Source organism: Elephas maximus, chromosome 18 (assembly GCF_024166365.1).
Source record: "Elephas maximus indicus isolate mEleMax1 chromosome 18, mEleMax1 primary haplotype, whole genome shotgun sequence".
Lineage (NCBI taxonomy): Eukaryota > Metazoa > Chordata > Mammalia > Proboscidea > Elephantidae > Elephas > Elephas maximus.
Window position 1 is genome coordinate 67,769,906 of NC_064836.1, and position 22,448 is coordinate 67,792,353.

The window sequence follows — 22,448 nt, forward strand, 5'->3', positions numbered from 1 at the left end:
TTATGGGACAGAGAAGAACTATCCCATAGGGCTTCCAACGAGTGGCAGGTAGATTCGAACTGCTGACCTTTTGGTTAGCAGCCAAGCTCTTAACCACTATGCCACCAGGGTTCCAAGGTGAACACAGCCACAGATAACACTTAAAGGAATGAGTGGGGCTGTGTCCCAATAAACTTTATTTACAAAAACGGGCAGCAGGTAGGATGTGGCCCCTTGGCCACAGTTTGCCAACTCCTGTTCAAGAGCATAAAAAACAAAGACGCATACTTTTATTTTTGTGTTTAAGTAAGTTCCTAGAATACACAGACCTGTTCTAGAAAGGGAGGTTGTTTCCCCAGTTATTGATAACAGGCAGAGACTTTAAAAGCAAGAAAAGGACACAAAACATTGAGTAGGAATTAGATACTAATTACGACTTGGATTCAAGATGAAAGAAATACAAAAACACGAGCTATGTGCAAATTTATCAAGTTGTTAGAATCTTTGGGATTATTTGTATTAATTACTGCTTTATTGCCACTAAAGGAAATTAAAATTAATGCTTTTTAAGAAAAATATTAAATTTAATTATGGAGCTATTACTATCCCGCTAAGGTTCCTTCTTAACCATCTTTCTTGCTGGGGATTGTATTAGCCATGATCGTATCCAGGCTACCTGTTCAAAGATAGGTTTTCTCAGCAGCAAGATGCAATGAACCAGCACACAATTAAGCCACCTGGCTTCCTGGAGGAGGACTCCTCAAGAGCTTTCATAATTAGCTGTGCTTCTGGTGACGACATGGGGGGTGGGCAAGGAGATGCAGAGATGGTCTGTTGTATAACCAAGTGGAAAAGTGGGGTCATTTTTTGTTTCAGCAACAACAACAACAACAAAATCTGGCTGGACTCTGGCTAAACAACCTCAGGCCCAGTGCTGGCTGTTGTCTTGAATATGGATGAACTGCCCAAGACCAAAGCTTCCATTTTTACTCTAGAGAAAGGAGTGTGGAGGCCTATAGAAGCTGGTGAATCTCTGAACTCCTAATGCATGCCCATCGAACTTAGGTCATACTTGGAGACAGGTCATTTGGAAAATGAGCTTAATACTTCCTCGGCTCACTCCATTTGTAAGTACAAACCACCAAATCACCTTTAGAAGCTGGGTAACTAGAATGAGAAGCCCTCTACACACCAAGACTCTTTGATATCCTCCCACTGGGGTGGCTGTGTTACAGAGGAACTAAATCTTCACCCTGAACTTGTCTTAAGAACAAGAGAGGCACCCACAATGGTAGTCCCATACTGTTATGGATTGAATTGTGTCCCCCCCAAAAATATGTGTTGTAAATTCTAACCGCTATACTTGTAGATGCAATCCATTTGGGAACAGGGTTTTCTTTGTTATGTTAATGAGGCCATTTCAGTGTAGGGTGTGTTTTAAGCCAATCACTTTTGAGATATAAAGAGCAGATCATGCTCAGAGAAACAGGAAGCACAGATGGGGAAAAGAGATGTTAGGCCACATGAAGATGGCCAAGAAACCCAGGAACAGAAGCTAAAAAGAGACAAGGGCCTTCCCACAGGGATGGCAGCGGGTCTTCCCCTTGAGTCAGTGCCCTAAATTCCGACTTTCAGTCTCCTAAACTGTGAGAAAATAAATTTCTGTTTGTTAAAGCCACCTACTCGTGGTGTTTCTGTTACAGCAGCACTAAGAAACTAAGACACGTACCTTCAATGTGAACTCGTGTGTCGGCCTCCCGATCCTGTCCTCAGCCTCCACGCTGTACTCTCGAGCCAGGGGCACAGTGGGATGGTAGAGGCGCCAGTGTTTCTCTCCCTCCAGCTGCAGGATGAAAACCTAGGGAGCCGCAAAACCCAGGAGCATCAGAAAGCTTCCTGACAGCTCACGAGCCAAAGTACTTCAAGAATTATAGCTCTCAAAGGGCTTAGACAACTCACAAGTTTCAGATTAAAAATAAAAATAAAAGATTGAGGAATCCCCAAGACTATGGCCCTCAGACATCTTGCTAATTCAGGACTGAAGCCACTGCCGAAGTCCACCTTTCAACCAAAGACTAGACAGGCTTATAAAACAAACAACAATACACATTGAGGAACATGTTTCTTAGGTCAATTAAGTACTCAAGACCAAATGGGCAACGCCTACCCAAAACCAAGATGAAAAGACAGGAAAGGACAGGAAAACTGGATGAATGGACACTGAGACCCCAGGGTAGAAAGGGAAACGGGGAGAGTCCTGATATATTCTGGGGATTGCAACCAACGTCACAAAACAATTTATGTATAAATTTTTGAATGAGAAACAAATGTGCGCTGTAAAGTTTCACCTAAAACACAATAAAATTAAAAATAAATAAATAAAAGATTGGAAATACATTTCCCTCTACACTTAAAGTTACAACTATTGGTAGGTAATCATGAACCCCAGTGCTGAACAGATATTCATTCTCCCCACTTTCTTAGAGCCTCTCTGAGTTCTTTATATCCTTTAAATCTTCCATCAGACAGCTGAAAGCCCGTAATCTCTGATGGAAAAGCCAAGCTTCAGATAGTACTGAATGTCTAAAATCCTGAATACTGCAAGGGCCTTTGCAGATAAGAAAACTACATGTTTTTTATTCCTTCATTCAGCCTAAGGCATCTTAATGCTCTATTTAAATTAAAAAAAAAATTTTTTTTGAAAATATACTAATACCAAATTGCACCCAAAGGAAAAAAGAAGGGCCTTTGACTAAACTCTGTGCTCACACCTTATATTACCACAAAAATAATAAGATGAAACACCTAAGCCAAAGAGTTAACTTTTTTTGGAAGCCACATGAGTGTGAAATCAACACTTATTAGGTGCCAGGGCTGAAGTGAAACCATGACCCTCATTCAAGCTGCCCTGATGTTTTCACAAACGGGAAAGAAAAAAGATTCCAGCAGCTACAAGAAAAAAGACAAAATGAAAGCAAATGTAAGGATTATTTGTGACCTCAGCTTATTAAAGATCGTACATTGTGAATTTAAGGCAAAGCCATTCAGACTTCCCTGTTGATAAATTCCATAAATGCTTGATTCACAGGCATGTGTGGCTCTTTATATTAGTAGGGTTAGAAACAATCCCTCCCGTTGAAAAGAAGAAGGAAACCAGTTTGGTAGAATTTATTTTGGCCCAGCGTTTAGGTAAGGTTGAGATTTCAAGAGACCGCACAGAAAAAGTGGACTGTGTCCTGGCCTACAAGCCTCAAAGAGTCATGGGAACTGAGCCCTGACAACTATCCTGAACCAGCTTTCGGCAACTCATTCTCCCAGCTCTGAGCAGTGTTCTTCTCTTACCTCGACATCATCGTAGTGGGGGGGTAGGCCCTGAGACCCTGCGGGGGTTATGTACACATTCGAGCCAACCAAGGAGCCAAAGTAACATTCAAGCTTCTCCTGGATCCTCCACAGCTCATCCTTTAAAAAAAAAGAAGGGGGGGGGGGAATATATTAGAAATAAGAGTAAATAAAGTTCTTATTCATTTAGCAAGTCTTTATTATACAGTCACTATGTTCTGGATACTGAAAATAAAGCTGTGAACAAGACAACACCTCTGCCCTCTCTTTCAGAAGCGCGACAGAAAAGCTGTGAGTAGATAAACGAGAATTTGGCAAAGCAGGCAATAAGGGGTCACTGAAGGATTTTAAGCAGGAGACTGACATGACCCAACCTACATTTTTAAAAGCTCATTTAGGCTATTGTGTGGAAAATGGAGTATAGAGAAGCAAGAGCAGAACCGAGAGAGATCAGTCTGGAAATTTCTGAGGCAGCAGCCCAGGTGAGAAATGACAAGGGCAGTGGGAGTGAGAAGTCAAGATGTACTCTGAGAGTGGCATCGACAGTACTTGCTGATGGACTCAATAAAAAGGAGTAAGGGAATGAGAGACGTAAAAACAAACAAACAAAAATGAAACCTATTTCTAGGTTTTTGGCTTGGGCAATTAGTTAGCCCATGGTTCCATTTACTAAGATGGAAAAGACCTGCTAAAGACGAAGTTTTCAGGAGAGAGAAAAGAGTTCTTTATATTAGAAATGTAAAGTTTGAGCTGCTGAGGTCCCCAGCAGAGATATTTTTGAGTAGCCAGTTGGCTGACTAAGTCTGAAGGTCTGTTAAGAAGTAAGGCCTAGTGATTAGAATTTGGGAACCGCCTGCATACAACCGATATTTAAAGCAATGAAGGTATAGAAAGAAAAGGAGGAACAGGTCAAGTAATGTTCCTGCCTCCATCCATTAATCAACTCTTCAGTGCAGAAGTCAGATTGAGAGGCCTAGAGATGAGCCATACATTCCTGCAAGTGAGAAAGAAACCTTATTTCCCAAGGCAGATGAGAAGAAGCGAGGTAACAATTAGGCCATGTAGATATTAGCACTCCCTATGTGCCAGGCCCCAACCCGGGTGGCATAGTGGTTAAGTGCTACAGCTGCTAACCAAAAGGTCAGCAGTTCAAATCCACCAGGCGCTCCTTGGAAACTCTATGTGGCAGTTCTACTCTGTCGTACAGAGTCACTATGAGTCAGAACTGACTCGACAGCAATGGGGTTTTTTTTTTTTTTTTTTGGTTATGTGCCAGGCAATGGTTTATACTTATCACTTATACAATCCTCACAACAACCCTGTCTCACAGATTGTACTGTCATTACCTGAGTTTAAAGACAAGGAGGCTGAGACCAAAATCACACAGCTATTAAATGATGAAGACAGGATTTGAATCCAGACAGCCTGGCTCCAGAGCCCATTTCCTTAACTCTATATTGTCTCTCTAAAACACTGTCTTAAAGACAAGTCACCTACGACGCATCCTGAAGAGCCCAACGTTTCAAACGGTGCCTGGCACATAGGAGATGATGAAATATATTTAAAATATTTCCTGAATAAACCAATGGCCTCAGGTTAGGAGTCAATCATTGCACCAGACTGAAACGGATCTGTAGTATTAAAAATGCCAAATGGGAAGAAATTGGGTCACTATGAAAAAAGCCTTGGGAGACTTCTTTATATATACCACTGGGCTACCCTATTTATACATCTCTGGATTCTACTTAACACAAGGAGAATAATTTAATAGCATCTGAATAGCTCCAAACACTTAGCACAGTTCCCAAGGAGTCTAATTTATACCAGGGAAGGGCTAACAAGGCCTGACTCTGCATGTTATAAATACATTTAAACAGCAACTGGAACCACTAGAAAACTGGGTTTTTTCTCTCTCTCTGACGGCCTGAGAGGTCTTTTAGCACCACATGGGTCCCTTTATGATTCCCAGCTTAAGTACTTGGGTCTTAACCAATGAGAATGTCTCTTTTCTTCTTAAAGGTTCCAAAAACCCTATCAATTATACAGGCTTTCCTTTCCTCCTGGACCTTTAGCTTCTGAATCTGTGAGGCCTAAAAGAAAGAGATTTGGAGTCAAACCACCTCGGTCCAAGTTGTAGTCAGATGCTACATGATTTCAGCTTCTTTATTTGTAAAGTGAAGACATTACCACTCCTACCCCATTCCTGAGGGGAACTGCATGAAACTACTTATCTCAAATCCTGCTTAAACTGCAAAACAATATACAAGTGTTATTGCCTCACCAACATTGACTTAGGCACAAAGGTCCTGAAAGCTCTCACCTTTACCTCATGACTCTCAACTATGTCCAAAGACATCAAAGAGGAGGATCTTAGAACAATAAAAAAGGTAGCAGCCACTATACTGGCTCGGTAAAACTTCCTCTCTCACCTGACCTACCCCACAGAATCAAACCTGAATGCCATGGCTAAGGCCAGAAAACCACGTACAGGCAGTCCCCAGGGTAGGAACACCTGACTTGCGTACCACCTGTAGTTACGAACCAATCCCCGTAAAGCCTATTATATTAAAAATTCGAGGTACATACAATGGTTCACAATAACAGCCAGGCGATACTTCGTGACCATCAAAACACTATTATTATTATTACTACTGTATTATTATGTTAAAGATGTTTTAGTGTATCTGAAAGTGTTTCTTTAATTTTTTTTATGCATAGAAAGCTGCACTATATACTAAGACAAACATGTGACTAACTGACATTAGATACAAACCATACCTAACTGTTCGGACTTAAGTACAAATTCAACTTAAAGACAGACTTAGGAACTGAACATGTTCGTAATCCAGGGACTGCTTGTATATGCCTAAAGAAAGACAAAAACAAAACAGCAAGCAGGCCACACACACACACACAAAATCGAAACCACATTTCAAGCACCATCTTTAAAAGGGTGGTAGGAAAACGCCTTAAATTTAGAGTCAGAAGCCCTTTACCAGCTTAATAACCATGGGAAAGTCAGCATGTCCATAAACTCCAGTTTTTTCATATATAAAATGGGTACTGCAATGCCTGCCCTACCTATTTCAAATGTCTTTAGGAGGTTCAAAGTTAACATATATGAAAATATTTGGTAAATTCTAGTAAATTCTAGTATGCCATGTAAAATGCAAATAAATGTTATATTTCCCCAAAACTGAACCTTTGATGTGGGGATTAACCAAAGTGGGTGGGGGAACAATTTCTATGACTCTGGTTACCTCCTTACTCATTTCCAGACTCACTAGAATAATAAGCTGTGTACACATTCAAAGGCCAACACACCAAGGGCTACCTTTCCCCTCTAACAGTCTCTCAACATGGCCAGTGATGAACTGCCCCCTGGACTTTTTTTATCCTGATGTTAATATGCCCACTCACAAACACACGCAACCCTAAAGCTCCTCTTAATATTTAGAACTCAGCTTCTCGCGTATCAGGGTGAGCACCTATAGCTTATGGGTCCCTCAAGTGCCGGTGGTGAGGAGAGAAAAACAGGGTGTATTCTCGTCTAGCCTGGGGGCAGGTTTTGGCCTAGAAAGCTCATTCTTCCGGCTTTAATAAACCCAGATGAGGAGCTGAGTCGACAGATCAAAAGAAGTATGTTTTAGGCTACCTGAAATCCCAGAGGAGGGATGTGCCGGGGTTAAGTAGTGGAGCAGAGAAAGGCCCTGGGGAAGATAGTTTTAAGTACAGAAATGACACCCACAGAGAACACCACCCGTAGGCCAAATGCTAACTTTCTGCTGGCTTGTCATCAAATTTCATGTAATTAACTCACTGAATGGATTTATGTTCATAGTTCTTAGGTTTCTAAAAACTATTCTTTTTAAATGTACAACTTCTAGTCAGGCAAAGAGTCAAAGCTAGCTGAGAAGCACTTTACCCATGGTGTCCAGGTTTTCTAAATTCATATCATGATTTTGTCTGACAAATGATATGTAACTTCCTTTTTGGCGCTAGAGCTACAAGGTTGGCATTCAGGGACATTTCAACTTCTTATGATTGCTTGAGATGGAATATCTAGAATCAGGACTTGTCCTACACAATCCATCAAAACTTAAACCTCCTCCAGGGTACCAATAGGTTCAGGATTCTTTAGACAAGAAAGGGAATAACATTTACCAGATGAGGTCTAACGGGATCGAACATCCAAACTCTGGAGTTCAGTCCAGGGAAACATTAGCTAAAATTGGTAACAAAGCCCCAGAAACCATCGACACAGCCAGAACCCATTCCCCTCAGTATGGAGGCTCATAAACCCCTCTCCTTCTGCCATGCTGCTGTTCTGCTTCAGCCATAGGTCACAGAAGGGGGTTTCTGAATGGGATAAAATTTTATCTAGAAAACAGGCCTTCAACTCTTCTAAGCCATCTGTCATACAAAGCTCTCAAACCTGAGAGAGAGCAGGTTAGCTCAGCTTAAGTTTCCATTTTTTAAACACAGAAATTGAACACAGAGAAGCAAAGGTATTTCCCAAACGTCAATCACTGATGCAGAATAAATAAAGAATTAGCCAGTCCTCCCGACTCTCACATCAAAGCTAACCTCCACCTCTGACTGCCTCCCCAGGTGCAGTTTCAGGACGCCACCCCTCACCACTACACGCGCTGCCCTTAGGGAGGGTGAAGTCTTCCTTGAACATCACCTGGTATGTCATCCAGCCAGGGCTGCCAAGCCTCTACTCAGGGTAGACGCAGGCAACTGCAAGAAGAAAAGCATCACCTTGATGCTATCATGCCTTAAATTACAGGGACAGGACAGAGCAAACACAAATGCCTGCCACAGACCAAGACAGAAACCAGGTCATAGAACGTGGGCCTGAAGGTATAATGTTACTTTAATAAGCTTTATAAGCTTGCAACATAATTTAGTTTTTGCAGCTTGGTTAAGCAATGATACCCAACCATGACTACCCTCAGAAGGAGGCTCTAAGAGTTTAGCCAAAAAATACATGGAAATCTCTTAAGTTGGAATGCATTTAAAGACCAAACAGGTGCTATCTCTTCTCAAACTGGCAGGAGGCAAATCAGCATCATACCATTCATCCTTGAGCTGATCTGTAGCCAAATATTATTAGTACTTATATGTATATATATATGAGGATTCTACAGTGGGAGAATCTATTACCTTAAATCTCTGAGGTTGGTGAAACTGAATTGTGGCCCTTTTCTGATCAAAATCTTTTCTCAGCTGAAGAAAATACACTTTGCCATCTTTATTTAAAACCTTCTTCTTCCCGTTGACACACCGGCAGACATTTATGTCTCTTCCATAGTACAAACCCCGGCTGCACAGACTCTTCAGCTCCGTCAACCTGAACAGAGACTGGTAATATGTGGCCAGTGCAGGGTCATCTCTCTGAATAAGAAGGGGCTTCTGCTCCCAGAATTCCTTGAAAAAAGTCTCTGTCTTGATGGGCGAGATTAAACTTTCAAAGAGATTACTGGGGCTGTCAAAGTTCAAGGTAGAAGGCACAGCAGCCACCTCCACCTTCGCCTGCTTACAGGGAACAGGCCCCGCCTCCTTCCCATTCCTTGCAGGCTTTGCTTTCTTTGGCATCACTCAGTCTTCAAGACAAACAGTGAGGAAATGCAAACCTACTGAAAATATAAAACATACATGCAGTTAGGTCTACTAGGAGTGAAAATGTCAGTATCAGGAGATCGTACAAACACAGCTTGCATGACTGCTGCACCTTCAACCTGAAAACTCTCTGAAAGTCAATTATATTTCCTACAGTTACCACCTATCTGTTAGTTTGCCATTCTGTGGTAGTGTGCACGTTGCTGTGATGCTGGAACCGATCCCACTGGTACTTCGAACACCAGCAGGGTCACCCATGATGCACAGGTTTCAGCAGAGCTTCCAGGCTAAGACAGACTAGGCAGAAAGACCCAGTGATCTACTTCCAAAAATCAGCAAATGAGAGCCCTGTGGATCACAACAGGATGTCTGATAGAGTGCTGGAAGCCACTATGCACTGGCCGCAACAATTGGCTCACACAGGCTGACGATCATGACAGTGGTGCAGGACCAGGAAATGTTTCATGTATGTTCCACGTAGCGTTGCCATGAACCAGAGCCAATTTGATAGCAACTAATCACGTTTCCTACAGCCTTAAACCAATGTCATTTCTTCCAAGACATAACTCAGCCTCAGACGCCACTCGGATAACATACTCATCTAAAGGAAAACCTGTTTTTCTTATACACAAGCACGAATATCATGGAATCCATTGTTTGTGAGGTGGTATAATCATCCCTAATTAAACCGCTCAGCTTTCTCGACAGCTCCTAATCACAGGTTTAGTCTGTGACCATTGACACAACAAAGTCAAAAATCTTGAATTTGGCTGCAATCGGCATCGGGTCCCATATCTAATTAGATGTACCTGAGTTACAAACACCTGACTCATGAACTACAAACAGCTGCCCATTGCCACGTGCTTCTCACTCACTCCCCGTTTCACCACCTGTTCAGGAAAGGACACAACCTGTCCGGGGCCAGTGGTGTCACCTGGTGGCTGGAGAGCAAGGAGCTGCCCGCTCCTCAGTCTTCCATGACCACCTGAACCTCCTCACTTGCAAATCTGTTTATTCTCGAAAACTGTCACTTTATGAGACCCCTATAACACATACACACACACACAACCCTAATTCAGGGCTGAAAAGTGAAGGTTAAAGACAGTGATATACCAATTGTTTAAAAAGCTATACCTTTTGAATTAAAATAAGATACAATAAAATACTGCCATCATCAGGCTCTAAGAGTGGTTCTCCAGCTTTAAATGCCCACTCCCATCACCTGGGTATCTTGCTAAAGTTAGAGTCTGCATTTGTCACAGGCTCCCAGGTGAAGATGCTGCTGCGGGTCCACAGACATATTTGAGCAGCAACAATCTCCACTCCCAAACTTTGCCAAGGCCCTTGCAGAACTGCCCCCAAACCACACCTTATTTTTGTTTATAATGCAAGTGTCCTTCATCTGGGGTTCAAGGACTGTAATTCAAATCGTATCAATCTCCTGAAACTGCCAAATGCTATTCTAAAGTACACGTTTGTTTGTTTTCTGGAAAGGGAGCCCCGTCGCTTTCACCAGATTCTTAAAGTTAAATCCCTGACACAAAAAAGGCTAACAACCATGGTGCTTCTAAAAAACAAAGTTTCTCAAAAACCAGTGATTATTTATAAATGTTATGGTTTCCTATTTTTGTTTAGCTACCAGAATTAGAAAAATACTGTTTTCTACTGGTTTGCCAAGCAGTATTTTCAGCTACATTGTGGACTGAGAAGAAACAACATTCAAGGTCTGGCCTAGAAGCGTAAGCTGTGTTTCCTAGAGTCAAGTGTCACACATGGCAACAACTAATTTATAAATGAACATTTACAATCCAAATATAAACTGAACAAATTAGGAAGAGGAAATGTCAAAACATAAAACTAATGGTCTCATTTTAGCTTCTTAATTTTGTAACCACAAATAGCTTGGTTCTTTCAAAGGATCGAGTGCTTTTGGTAGGAAACACAGGACCACGGGTAGAAAACTAATGCAAATTGATACTAAAAGCCTACATTGGGGGGGTAATGGCTTAAGCTTAGAAAAAAATAAACTTTAGTGTTTTAGGATATGAAATTGTACCGATGAGACATACATTTTCTGAAATTGTTTCCTATTCCTTTTAAGTTTAACAGACCAGCTTGAATTCTCAAGGAAAGAATCCTGGCTTCAGTGAGACAAAGCTTTGCTAGCATTTGAAAAATTAATGACAGGCTTGCTTAAAAGGTTGGTCCTTGGCTGGCATCTGAGGATTTAGATTTCAGGAGAGCCCACACCACCGTTAGCTGAACCATTAGAGTGGCTCAACATAAAGAAAACAAAAATCCTCATAACTAGACCAATAAACGACATCATGGTAAACCGAAAATATTAAAGTTGCCAAGGATTTCATTTTACTTGGATCTCCAATCAACACCTATCGAAGCAGCAGTCAAGAAATCAAATGACCTACTGCATTGGGCTAGTCTGCTGGAAAAGACCTTTTTAAAGTGTTGAAAAGAAGAGATGTCACTTTGAGGACCAAGTTGTGCCTGACCCAAGCCAGGGTATTTTCAATTGCCTCATATGCTGAACAATAAATAAGGAAGACCAGAGAAGAACTGCTGCCTTTGAATTATGGTGCTGGCGAAGAATACTGAATGTACTATGGACTGCCAGAAGAACAAACAAATCTGTCTTGGAAGAAGTACAGCCAGAACGCTCCTTAGAAGCGAGGATGGTGATAATTCCTCTCACGTACTTTGGACATGTTATGAAGAGGGACCAGTCCCTGGAAAAGGACATTACACTTGGTAAAGGGTCAGCGAAAAAGAGCAAGACCCTCAACAAGATGGGCTGATACAGTGGCGTAACAATGGGCTCAAGCATACCAAGGATTGTCAGGATGGCTCAGGACTGTTCAGTGTTTCGTTCTGTTTTACACAGGGTTGCTATGAGCCAGAACTGACTCAATAGCAACCTAACAATAACAACAAGAAGAGTGGCTCATCACGCCTAAACTAGTTCTACAATCAATATATTTTATGCTAAACACCTGCTTCCCTTCTGGGAGTTTAGAATTTTTCTAAGTGCAAGGCAGAGACTGCCTATGTGATCAGCCCCTAAAACTCCTCCGCACTGAGTCTCTCATGGGCTTCCCCACCTGACACCATTTCACAACTGTTGTGACAAGTATTTGTTGGGGGGACTTAAGTGCATCCTGTGTAACTCCAGGGAAACCCTGGTGGTGTAGTAGTTAAGAGCTACGGCTGCTAACCAAAAGGCTGGCAGTTCGAATCTACCAGGCACTCCTTGAAAACTCTACGGAGCAATTCTACTCCATTCTATAGGGTCGCTATGAGTCAGAATTGACTGACGGCAACAGGTTTGGCTTTTTTTTTCGGAGTAGCCCCGGAGGAGCCCTGGTGGCACAGTTAAGCGCTCAGCCGCTAATCAAAAGGTTGGTGGTTTGAAACCACTAGCTACTCCATGGGAGAAAGATGTGGCAGTCTGCTTCCGTACAAGATTTACAGCCTTGGAAACCCTAATAGGGCAGCTCTACTCTGTCCTGTAGGGTCACTACGAGCTGGAATTGACTCCATGGCAATAGGTTTGGGTTTTTTTTGTTGTTGTTTTTTTGGTTTTGAGTAACTCCATTGGGAAAGGTCCCTCAGCAACTTGTGCCTGGTCTCCCCAGAACTTAGCCCCATGCACCTTTTCTTTTCCCTTTGTGACTGTGCTTGGTATCCATAAACTGTAATAAATTGGTCCTGAGTACAATAATAGGCTGAGTCCTGTGAGTCCTTCTAGCAAATCATTGAATCCAGGGGTGATTTTGGAGATACTTGACATACCACGCATATTTAATTTTCAAAACTAAAATTTAGATTGCCTTAGAAGGTTTATATTAATCACAAAAGGTGTCCTACAAAGAAAAAGTAATTTTATATTGAGCCAAGCATCTCTTGCCCTCACAACTGATGAGTTTAAAATTTATTTAAAAGATGTGAGCAGGAGAAAGACACGAGCGAAAGGCTTGTTTTCTTTAAGCACAGTATTTGAATACAGTATAAGCACATCCAACAGAAAATCTGTCCAAACAAAGTGCCACAAAAACACTCAAGCCAAAAATGAAGTCATTTAAATAATTTTCTGTAACTACAATCACTGGCAACATAAACCCCAATACTGCATAATGCTTTTGTTAGAATATAAATCCCACTGCCAAAAATTACAACATTTAACGTTTCTCTATGTTCATAACGAAATTATTTGAGGCTCAGTTAATAGGAATCTAGCTAAAAGGTTAGTGGGCAAATACACTATTTCTCTCATTCTCAGACTCCCCAGATTGCAAGACAATCATTCTTTTAACAGCTTTTGGAAGGTGGAGGGGAGAAGAGATGACATATATTACCACGTTAAACACACAAAATTTGTAAGATGCTCCACATTTTCAGAAATGGAAAATATTGAAAAAGTGTCTTAGATTCCAAGAAACACAGTAATTAAAACAAGAGAATGCTTTGTCTAAAATAGTACAGCCAACGCAAGCCTGTCTGTAATTAATCTCACAGACCACCCAAATAGAAAAGCTACAGGGGGGAAAAAAGCAAGTTTTTTAAAGCAATTGTTTCCAGTCTGAGTTGGAAACATCAAAATGTTAAAAGATTATGTCAAAAGAAAAGATTCACAGTTCATAATTTCCAAACTACTTCAGAGTTCCAAATTACCTCATAGATAAAAATAAACACCAAATAGCCTAAACAATGTTGAAATATTAAAACTCTATAAGAAAATCAATATTGATGCCCTTACTATAGCCAACAAATATAAATAGAGCCTTTATGTTTTTAAGGTGCCCTAACCCCCTTCTTAAGCACTAGTGGTGCAGTGGTTGAGAGCTCAGCTGCTAACCAAAAAGTCAGCAGTTTGAATCCATCAGCCACTCCTTGGAAACCCTACGGGGCAGTTCTACTCTGTCCTATAGGGTCACTACGAGTCGGAATACACTCAATGGCAACAAGTTTGGTTTTTTTCTTTTTTTGGTAACCTCTTTTTGGAGCCCTGGTGGCCCAGTGGTTAAGAGCTATGGGCTGCTAACCAAAGGTCAGCAGTTTGAATCCACCAGCCGCTCCTTGCAAGCCCTGTGGGGCAGCTGTACTCTGTCCTATAGGGTCGCTATGAGTTGGAATCAATTCGATGGCAATGGGTTTAGTTTTTGGTTTTGGTAACCTCCTTTTCCACAGTAATAGTCAACAACAAAAAAACAAGAAGTCATAAAACAATGCCCATGGATAGGTAGACTCAACACTGTGAAAATGTCAATTCTACCCAAATCAATCTACAGATTCTATGCAATCCTGAACCAAACACCAAAGGCATTTTTAAAGAGAGGGAAAAACTAATCATTATACACGAAGAGACCCTGGATAAATAAAGCATTATTGAAGAACAAAGTGGGAGGACTCCTACTACCTGACCTCAGAACCTACTATACAGCTACAGTAGTCAAAACAGCCTGGTACTGGCACAATGACAGATACATTGATCAATGGAAGAGAATTGAGAGCCCAGATGTAAATCCATCCATCTATGGTCACCTGATCTTCCACAAGGGCCAAAAGTCCATGAAATGGGGAAAAGACAGTCTTTTTAACAATGGTGCTAGCAAACTGGATGTCCATTTGCAAAAAAATGAACCTCACGCCATACACAAAAACTAATTCAAAATGGATCAAAGTCCTAAATATAAAACCAAAAACTATAAAGATCATAAAAGAAAAAATAGGATCAATGCTAGAGGCCCTAATACGCAGCATTAACTGGATACAAACCATAACTCACAACACATAAACTCCACAAGGCAAGCTAGATAACTGGGATCTTCTAAAAATTAAACACTTATCTTCATCAAAAGACTTCACCAAAATATAAAAAGAGAATCTACAGACTGGGGAAAAATTTTGGCTACTATAAATCTGACAAAGATCTAATCTCTAAAATCTACAGGAAAATCCAACACCCCTACAACAAAAAAACAAATAATCCAATTAAAAAATGGGCAAAGAAAATGGACAGACACTTCACTAAAGAAGACTTTCAAGCAGCTAACAGACACATGAGGAGATGCTCATGATCACTACCACAATCAGGTACCATCTCACCCTGGCATTACTGGTACAAATAAAAAAAAAAAGAAAATAACAAATGTTGGAGAGGCTGCGGGAAGACTGGAACTTACATACACTGCTGGTGGGAATGCAAAATGGTACCACCATTCTGGAAAACAATATGGCACTTCCTTAGAAAGCTAGAAATAGAAATACCATATGATCCAGCAATCCCACTCCTAGGAATATACCCTAGAGAAATAAGAGCCACCATATGAATAGACATATGTACACCCATGTTCACTGCGGCATTGTTCACAACAGCAAAAAGATGGAAACAACTTAAGTGCCAATCAACAGATGAATGGATAAACAAACTATGGGACATACACACAACAGAGTACTACAAAATGGTAAAAGAACAATGATGAATCTGTGAAGCACCTCACAGCATAGATGAATGTGGAGGGCATTATGCTGAGTCAAATAAGTCAATCACAAAAGGACAAATATTATATGAGACCACCACTACAAAAACTCAAGAAAAGGTTTACACAAAAAGAAACAATCTGTGATGGTTCCAAGTGAGGGGAGGGGTAGGGATGGAAAAAGCACTAAAGTACTCACCCTTTGGTGAAGGCTAAGACAGCATACAATACTGGGGAAGCCACCACAACTTGTCTAAGGCAAGATCATGGAAGCTCCACAGACACATCCAAACTCCCTGAGGGACTGAATTACTGGGCTGAGGGCTTTGGGCACCATGCTCTAAGGGAACATTTAGCTCAACTGGCATAACACAGTTTATAAAGAAAATGTTCTGCATTCTACTTTGGTGAGTAGTGTCTAGGGCCTTAAAAGCTTGCAAGCAGCCATCTAAAATACTCCACTGGCCTCACCCCAACAGGAGCAAGGGATAATGAAGAAAACCAAAGACACAAGGGAAAGATTAGGCCAAAGGACTAACTGACCACGACTACCACAGCCTCCACCAGGCTGAGTCCAGCACAACTAGATGGTGCACCCAGCTACCACCACTGACTGCTCTCACAGGGATCACAATACAGGGTCCTGGACAGAGCTGGAAAAAAACGCAGAACAAAATTCTAACTCCCAAAAAGAGACCATACTTACTGGCCTGACAGAGACTGGAAAAAGCCCCAAGAGAATGGCCCCCGGACACTCTTTTAGCTCAGTAATGAAGTCACTACTGAGGTTCCCCCTTCAGCCAAAGATTAGACAGGCCCAAAAACAAAACAAGACTAAAGGGGCACACCAACCCAGGGACAAGGACTAGAAGGCAGGAAGGGAAAGGAAAGCTGGTAATTGGGAAGCAAAGGTTGAGAAGGTAGCATGTTGACATGCCATGGGGTTGGTAAACAATGTGAACAAAACAGTATGTGTATTTACTGTTTAATGAGAAACTAGTTTGTTCTGTAAACCTTCATCTAAAGTACAACAATAAAAAAATTTTTAAACAGTCATAAAACAGCTTCTTGAGGGAAGGGGCAGCTCACTTGTACATCCAGAGCCTGGAACTGAGCACACACAGAAGTGGTCCTCAAAAAATGCTTGCTAACAGACCCAACTGAAATTAAAAGATTCAAATCAGGTTACTATGAAAAACTGTGCTCTAACAAATTTGAAAACCTAGAAGAAATGGATGATTTTCTAGAAACATACTACCCACCTAAACTAACCCAAAGAGAGGTAGAACAACTAAACAAACCCATAACAAAAGAAGAGATTGAAAAGGTAATCAAAAAACTCCCCCCCCAAAAAAGCCCCTGGCCCAGACAGCTTTACTACAGAGTTCTACCAAACTTTCAGAGAAGAGTTAACACCATGACTACTGAGGGTATTTCAGAGCATAGGAAAGGACGGATTACTCCCAAACTCATTCTATGAAGCCAGCATATCCCTGATACCAAAAGCAGATAAAGATACCACAAAAAAAGCAAATTATAGACATATATCCCTCATGAATGTAGGTGCAAAAATCCTCAACAAAATTCCAGCCAATAGAATTCAGCAACATACCCCCCCAAAAAAAAATTCACCATGACCAAGTGGGATTCATACCAGGTATGCAGGGATGGTTCAACATTAGAAAAACAATGTAATCCATCATATAAATAAAACAAAAGACAAGAATCACATGATTTTATCAATTGATACAGAAAAGGCATTTGACAAAGTTTAACACCCATTCACGATAAAAACTCTCAGCAAAATAGGAATAGAAGGAAAATTCCTCAACAAAATAAACGGCATTTATACAAAGCCAACAGCCAACATCATCCTAAATGGAGAGAGCCTGAAAGCATGCCCCTTGAGATCAGGAACCAGACAAGGATGCCCTTTATCACCACTCTTATTTCAACATTGTGCTGGAGGTCCTAGCCAGAGCAATTAGGCAAGATAAAAAAATAAAGGACATCCAGATTGGCAAGGAAGAAGTATCTCTATTTGCAGATGACATGATCTTATACACAGAAAACCCTAGGGAATCCTCAAGAAAACGACTGAAACTAATAGAAGAGTTCAGCAGAGTATCAGGATACAAGATAAACATACAAAAATCAGTTGGATTCCTCTACACCAACAAAGAGAACATTGAAGAGGATACCACTAAATCAATACCATTTACAGTAGCCCCCAAGAAGATAAAATACTTAGGAATAAATCTTACCAGAGATGTAAAAGACTTATACAAAGAAAACTACAAAACACTTCTGCAAGAAACCAAAAGACACCTACATAAGTGGAAAAAAATACCTTACTCATGGATAGGAAGACTTAACATTGTAAATATGTCTATTCTACCAAATGCGATCTACAGATTTAATGAAATTCCAACGACATTTTTTGATGAGAGGGAGAAACAAATCACCAACTTCATATGGAAGGGATAGAGGCCCCCAATGAGTAAAGCAGTATTGAAAAAGAAGAAGAAAGTGGGAAGCCTCACTCTACCTGATTTTAGCACCTAATATACTGCCACAGCAGTCAAAACAGCCTGGTACTGGTAAAACAACAGATACACAGACCAATGGAACAGAATTGAGAATCTAGACATAAATCCATCCACATACGAGCAGCTGATATTTGAGAAAGGCCCCAAATCAGTTAAATGGGGAAAAGACAGTCTTTTTAACAAATAGTGCTGGCATAACTGGATATCCATCTGCAAAAAAATGAAACAAGACCCATACCTCAATCCAAGCACAAAAACTAACTCAAAATGGATGAAAGGCCTAAATATAAAATCTAAAATGATAAAGATCACGGAAGAAAAAACAGGGACAACGCTAGGAGCCCTAATACATGACATAAACAGTATACAAAACATTACTAACAATGCAGAAGAAAAACTAGATAACTGGGAGCTCCTAAAAATCAAACATCTATGCTCATCCAAAGACTTCACCAAAAGTGTAAAACGATTACATAGAGGCTGAGAGACAGTTTTTAGCTATGACACTTCCAATCAGTGTCTGATCTCTAAAATCTACATGATACTGCAAAAACTCAACTACAAAAAGACAAATAACCCAATTAAAAAATGGGCAAAGGATCTGAACAGGCACTTCACCAAAGAAGACATTCAGGAGGCTCACAGATACATGTGGAAACGCTCATGATCATTAGCCATTAGAGAAATGCAAATCAAAACTACAATGAGATACCATCTCACCCCAACAAAGCTAGCATTAATCCAAAAAACACAAAATAATAAATGTTGGAGAGGTTATGGAGAGACTGGAACACTTATACGCTGCTGGTGGGAATGTAAAATGGTACAGCCACTTTGGAAATTGTTTTGACACTTTCTTAAAAAGCTAGAAACAGAAGTACCATATGATCCAGCAATCCCACTCCTTGGAATACATCCTAGAGAAATAAGAGCCTTTACATGAACAGATATATGCACACCCATGTTCACTACAGCAGTGTTTACAATAGCAAAAAGATGGAAGCAACCAAGGTGCCCATCAATGGATGAATGGATAAATTATGGTATATCCACACAGTGGAATACTATGCATCAATAACGAACAGTGATGAATCTGTGAAACATTTCATGGAGGAATCTGGAAGGCATTATGCTGAGTGAAATTAGTTGCAAAAGGACAAATATTGTATAAGACCACTATTATAAGAACTCAAGAAATAGTTTAAACAGAGAAGAAAATATTCTTTGATGGTTACGAGAGGGGGAAGGGAGGGATGGCTGGGGAGGGAGGGAGGGTGGGAGAGGGGTATTCACTAATTACATAGTAGATAAGAACTACTTTAGGTGAAGGGAAAGACAACACACAAGCGAGGTCAGCACAATTGGACTAAACCAAAAGCAAAGAAGTTTCCTGAACAAACTGAATGCTTCGAAGGCCAGCGTAGCAGCAGGGACAGGGGTTTGGGGACCATGGTTTCAGAGGACATCTAAGTCAACTGGCATAATAAAATCTATTAAGAAAACATTCTGCATCCCACTGGGGTCTTAAACACTCGCAGGAGGCCATCTAAGATGCATCAACTGGTCTCAACCCACCTGGGGCAAAGGAGAATTGAAAAGAACACCAAGGACACGAGCCCAAGAGACAGAAAGGGCCACATAAGCCGAGACTACATCAGCCTGAGACCAGAAGAACTAGATGGTGCCCAGCTACAACCAATGACTGCCCTGACAGGGAATACAACAGAGAACCCCTGAGGGAGCAGAAGAGCAGTGGGATGCAGACCCCAAATTCTCATAAAAAGACCAGACTTAATGGTCTGATTGAGACTAGAAGGACCCTGGGGGTCATGGACCCCAGACCTTCTGTTAGCTCAAGACAGGAACCATTCCCGAAGCCAACTCTTCAGACAGGGATTGGACTGGACAATGGGATAGAAAAAGATGCTGGTGAAGAATGAGCTTCTTGGATCAAGTAGACACTTGAGACTATGTTAGCATCTCCTGCCTGGAGGGGAGATGAGAGGGTAGAGGGGGTTCGAAGCTGGTGGAATGAACATGAAAAGAAAGAGCGGAGGGAAGGAGTGGGCTTTTTCATTATGCGGAGACCAATTAGAAATATATGGCAAGGTGTATATAAATTTTTGTATGAGAGAATGACTTGATCTGTAAACTTTCACTTAAATCACAATAATTTTTTTTTTAAATACTTGCTAGAAGATTTTTTTTCACTTTTGATTCTTTGTATACAACTTTATGGAAGAGTCTCAAAGTCCTTTCACAAAAGAGAAATAGGGGGAAAAAACAGATGGTTCTTTCAGTGGGGATTATTCTTCTTATGGCAGCTATCACTTAGGTATCCAAAAGCAGCACTGAAGCTAAAAGTTACCTTAGACATCGGCGGTTATTAGAGCATACACACACACTGACAGACATTATTATACAGCGCCCGCAACAAGTTTGCCCGGGCTGATCTAAAACATTTCTTTGCCACCCACAGAAATTTCTACCAATTCAGTGAGGGAGAAGCCGTTCTGTTTAGACTGAAGCTATGACTCAGTTTTATTTTAGAAAATGAATTCTAATTTTAGAATTAAAATTAATGTATTTCAGTGACCATGCGGTTAGAAAGTTTGAGGCCGCGGGAGACAGAAACCATCCACGTGGTGCTGGAAGCAGCTGAGTCAATCAGGCGGTCTGCCCAGCTATGAGCCCGGTAAAGTAAAACACCTTGCACCTGCTTTCCAGCTAGGAGATGGCGGAATCAAACCATCTGACTCTGGGCCAGACCCACACTTTCTCAAAACACAATGCACAACCTGGTCTTACTGACATGCTTAACAACCCAACTGTCAGGCGGCTGTCCTAGAAATATGGGTAGATAAACGAATAAATCAGAAACGTAGACTGTAATTTTAAAATCCGGATGGGAGGAATCAGACGCCGCGTTCCTGCCCTTGAACTTCAGGTTTCCCAGCTGCAGAGCACCGCCCCCAGGCCCCTCCTGACACGCGGGAGGCGCAGCACACGTGGCGCCAGCGCTCCCACTGACAGGCCCCCAGTGCCGGCCGAGGGCGGCGCCACCCCCCCGCCAAACCTCCGAACTTTCCGTGCGCTCAGTCCCCGCTGAGACCACGTGGGCTCCTCTCCATGCCCAGGCCATCAGAGACCCGACCCCGAGGTCCGGGCTGCGCCAGACAGGGCGTGTCCAGACTGCCCCCTGGGAGGTGCACTGGCAGGGCGCGCAGCCCCGGTCCCGAACCTCCGCCGGCCCGGCCCGCACGGACGCTCCCGGCCCCGACTCTGCGGAGCTAGCCACGCCGGGTCACCGGGGTCCCCCCACCGCCCACCCGACCCCAACGCGCGCGTGCCCGCCCGATCCGCAAGACCCGAGCCAGCGGCCACAGGGTGGCCCGCCGGTCTGCCCCACTTACCCGGCACGGCCTGTTGCGCGCGGCCGCGAGGCGACAGGGCGGTGGCGGCGGCTGGGGGCGGGCGCGGCGTGAGCACGCTCGCGGACGCCGGGCTCCTGCTCCTGCTCCCACGCCCGCCCCCTGGCCGCTAACCTGCCGCCCACTGGTAGTTGCTCCGAGGCCGGGGCGTGGCTGCGCTTGCAGCGCCCGGATGTTCTTGCCTCCATGTTGGAAGAAATAAGTGGCATGTGGTTTTTTTGAGTTGGTGCGGAGCGGGATGAGGCTCTTGGTTTTGGAAAGTGTTCTGGTACAACCCTGTTCTTTTTATGAATGGGGAAACTGAGGCCCGAGTAGGAGCGTGAGTTGTCGAGATTAGGGAACCGGTCGCCCAGGTTCATCCATCACCTTATGGGTTCGCTGTGTCCCAACGGTTAAGCACTAGTCTACTTACAAAGGTTGGTGATTCGAACCCACCCATCAGCTCCCCAGGAGAACCTGGCAATTGGCTTCTGTAAAGACTACCCAGTACCATCGAGTCGATTCCGACTCATAGCGACCCTATAGGACAGAGTAGAACTGCAAAGACTACAGCTTAGTAAACCCTATGGGACAGTTCTACTCTGTCACATGAGGACTGTGAGTAGAAAATCGACCCCATGGCGTCTAACAGACAACATGGCTTCGATGTGTTGCTTTGTACCAACTCAACCATACTTTATACTGTGTTGCTCCAGAAGAAATAATTAGCCCCAGTTTAAAATGTAGTGGATGTTCTTTATGACTATGGCTGTAGTCACAAAGAACAAAAGCAATTATTCAGAGTAATTTTGGTTGACAAGCTCTCCTGGAACGTTTGGGTGGGGGGCTGAGTGGGTAGGGGATCAATGGCACACCTCTACTCTGACTTGTGCCTTCTTTGCTATGTAGACAGCCAAGGAGAACCCAAAGGAAGCCCTTATTTCATTGTCAAGATGACTGAGACCAGTGGCTGTTTCTGACAGTCTCGTGAAGTATAAGCAAATGGGAACACAGTACACCATTGTCTTATGCTTGTCCAGAAAATAGCA

At 42.3% G+C, this 22,448-nt stretch overlaps 1 protein-coding gene across 4 annotated transcripts in view; it reads right to left on the minus strand.

Annotated features, from left to right (window-relative positions):
* Positions 1-21,490, minus strand: part of RIOX2 (ribosomal oxygenase 2) — a 41,654-nt gene extending 20,164 nt beyond the window's left edge. Inside the window, exons 1-4 of one of the 4 annotated variants that reach the window (XM_049857910.1) lie at positions 21,403-21,490; positions 8,491-8,960; positions 3,322-3,441; positions 1,709-1,837 (exon numbers count right to left, since the gene is read on the minus strand). In XM_049857910.1, the coding sequence (XP_049713867.1) occupies positions 1,709-1,837; positions 3,322-3,441; positions 8,491-8,922 (681 nt within the window). In that variant the 5' untranslated portion in view covers positions 8,923-8,960; positions 21,403-21,490. Of the gene's footprint in view, positions 1-1,708; positions 1,838-3,321; positions 3,442-8,490; positions 8,964-21,065; positions 21,258-21,402 lie in introns of those variants that run through there. The other 3 variants (XM_049857909.1, XM_049857911.1, XM_049857908.1) reach the window with 3 other exon arrangements.
* Between the last annotated feature and the right edge of the window lie 958 nt (positions 21,491-22,448).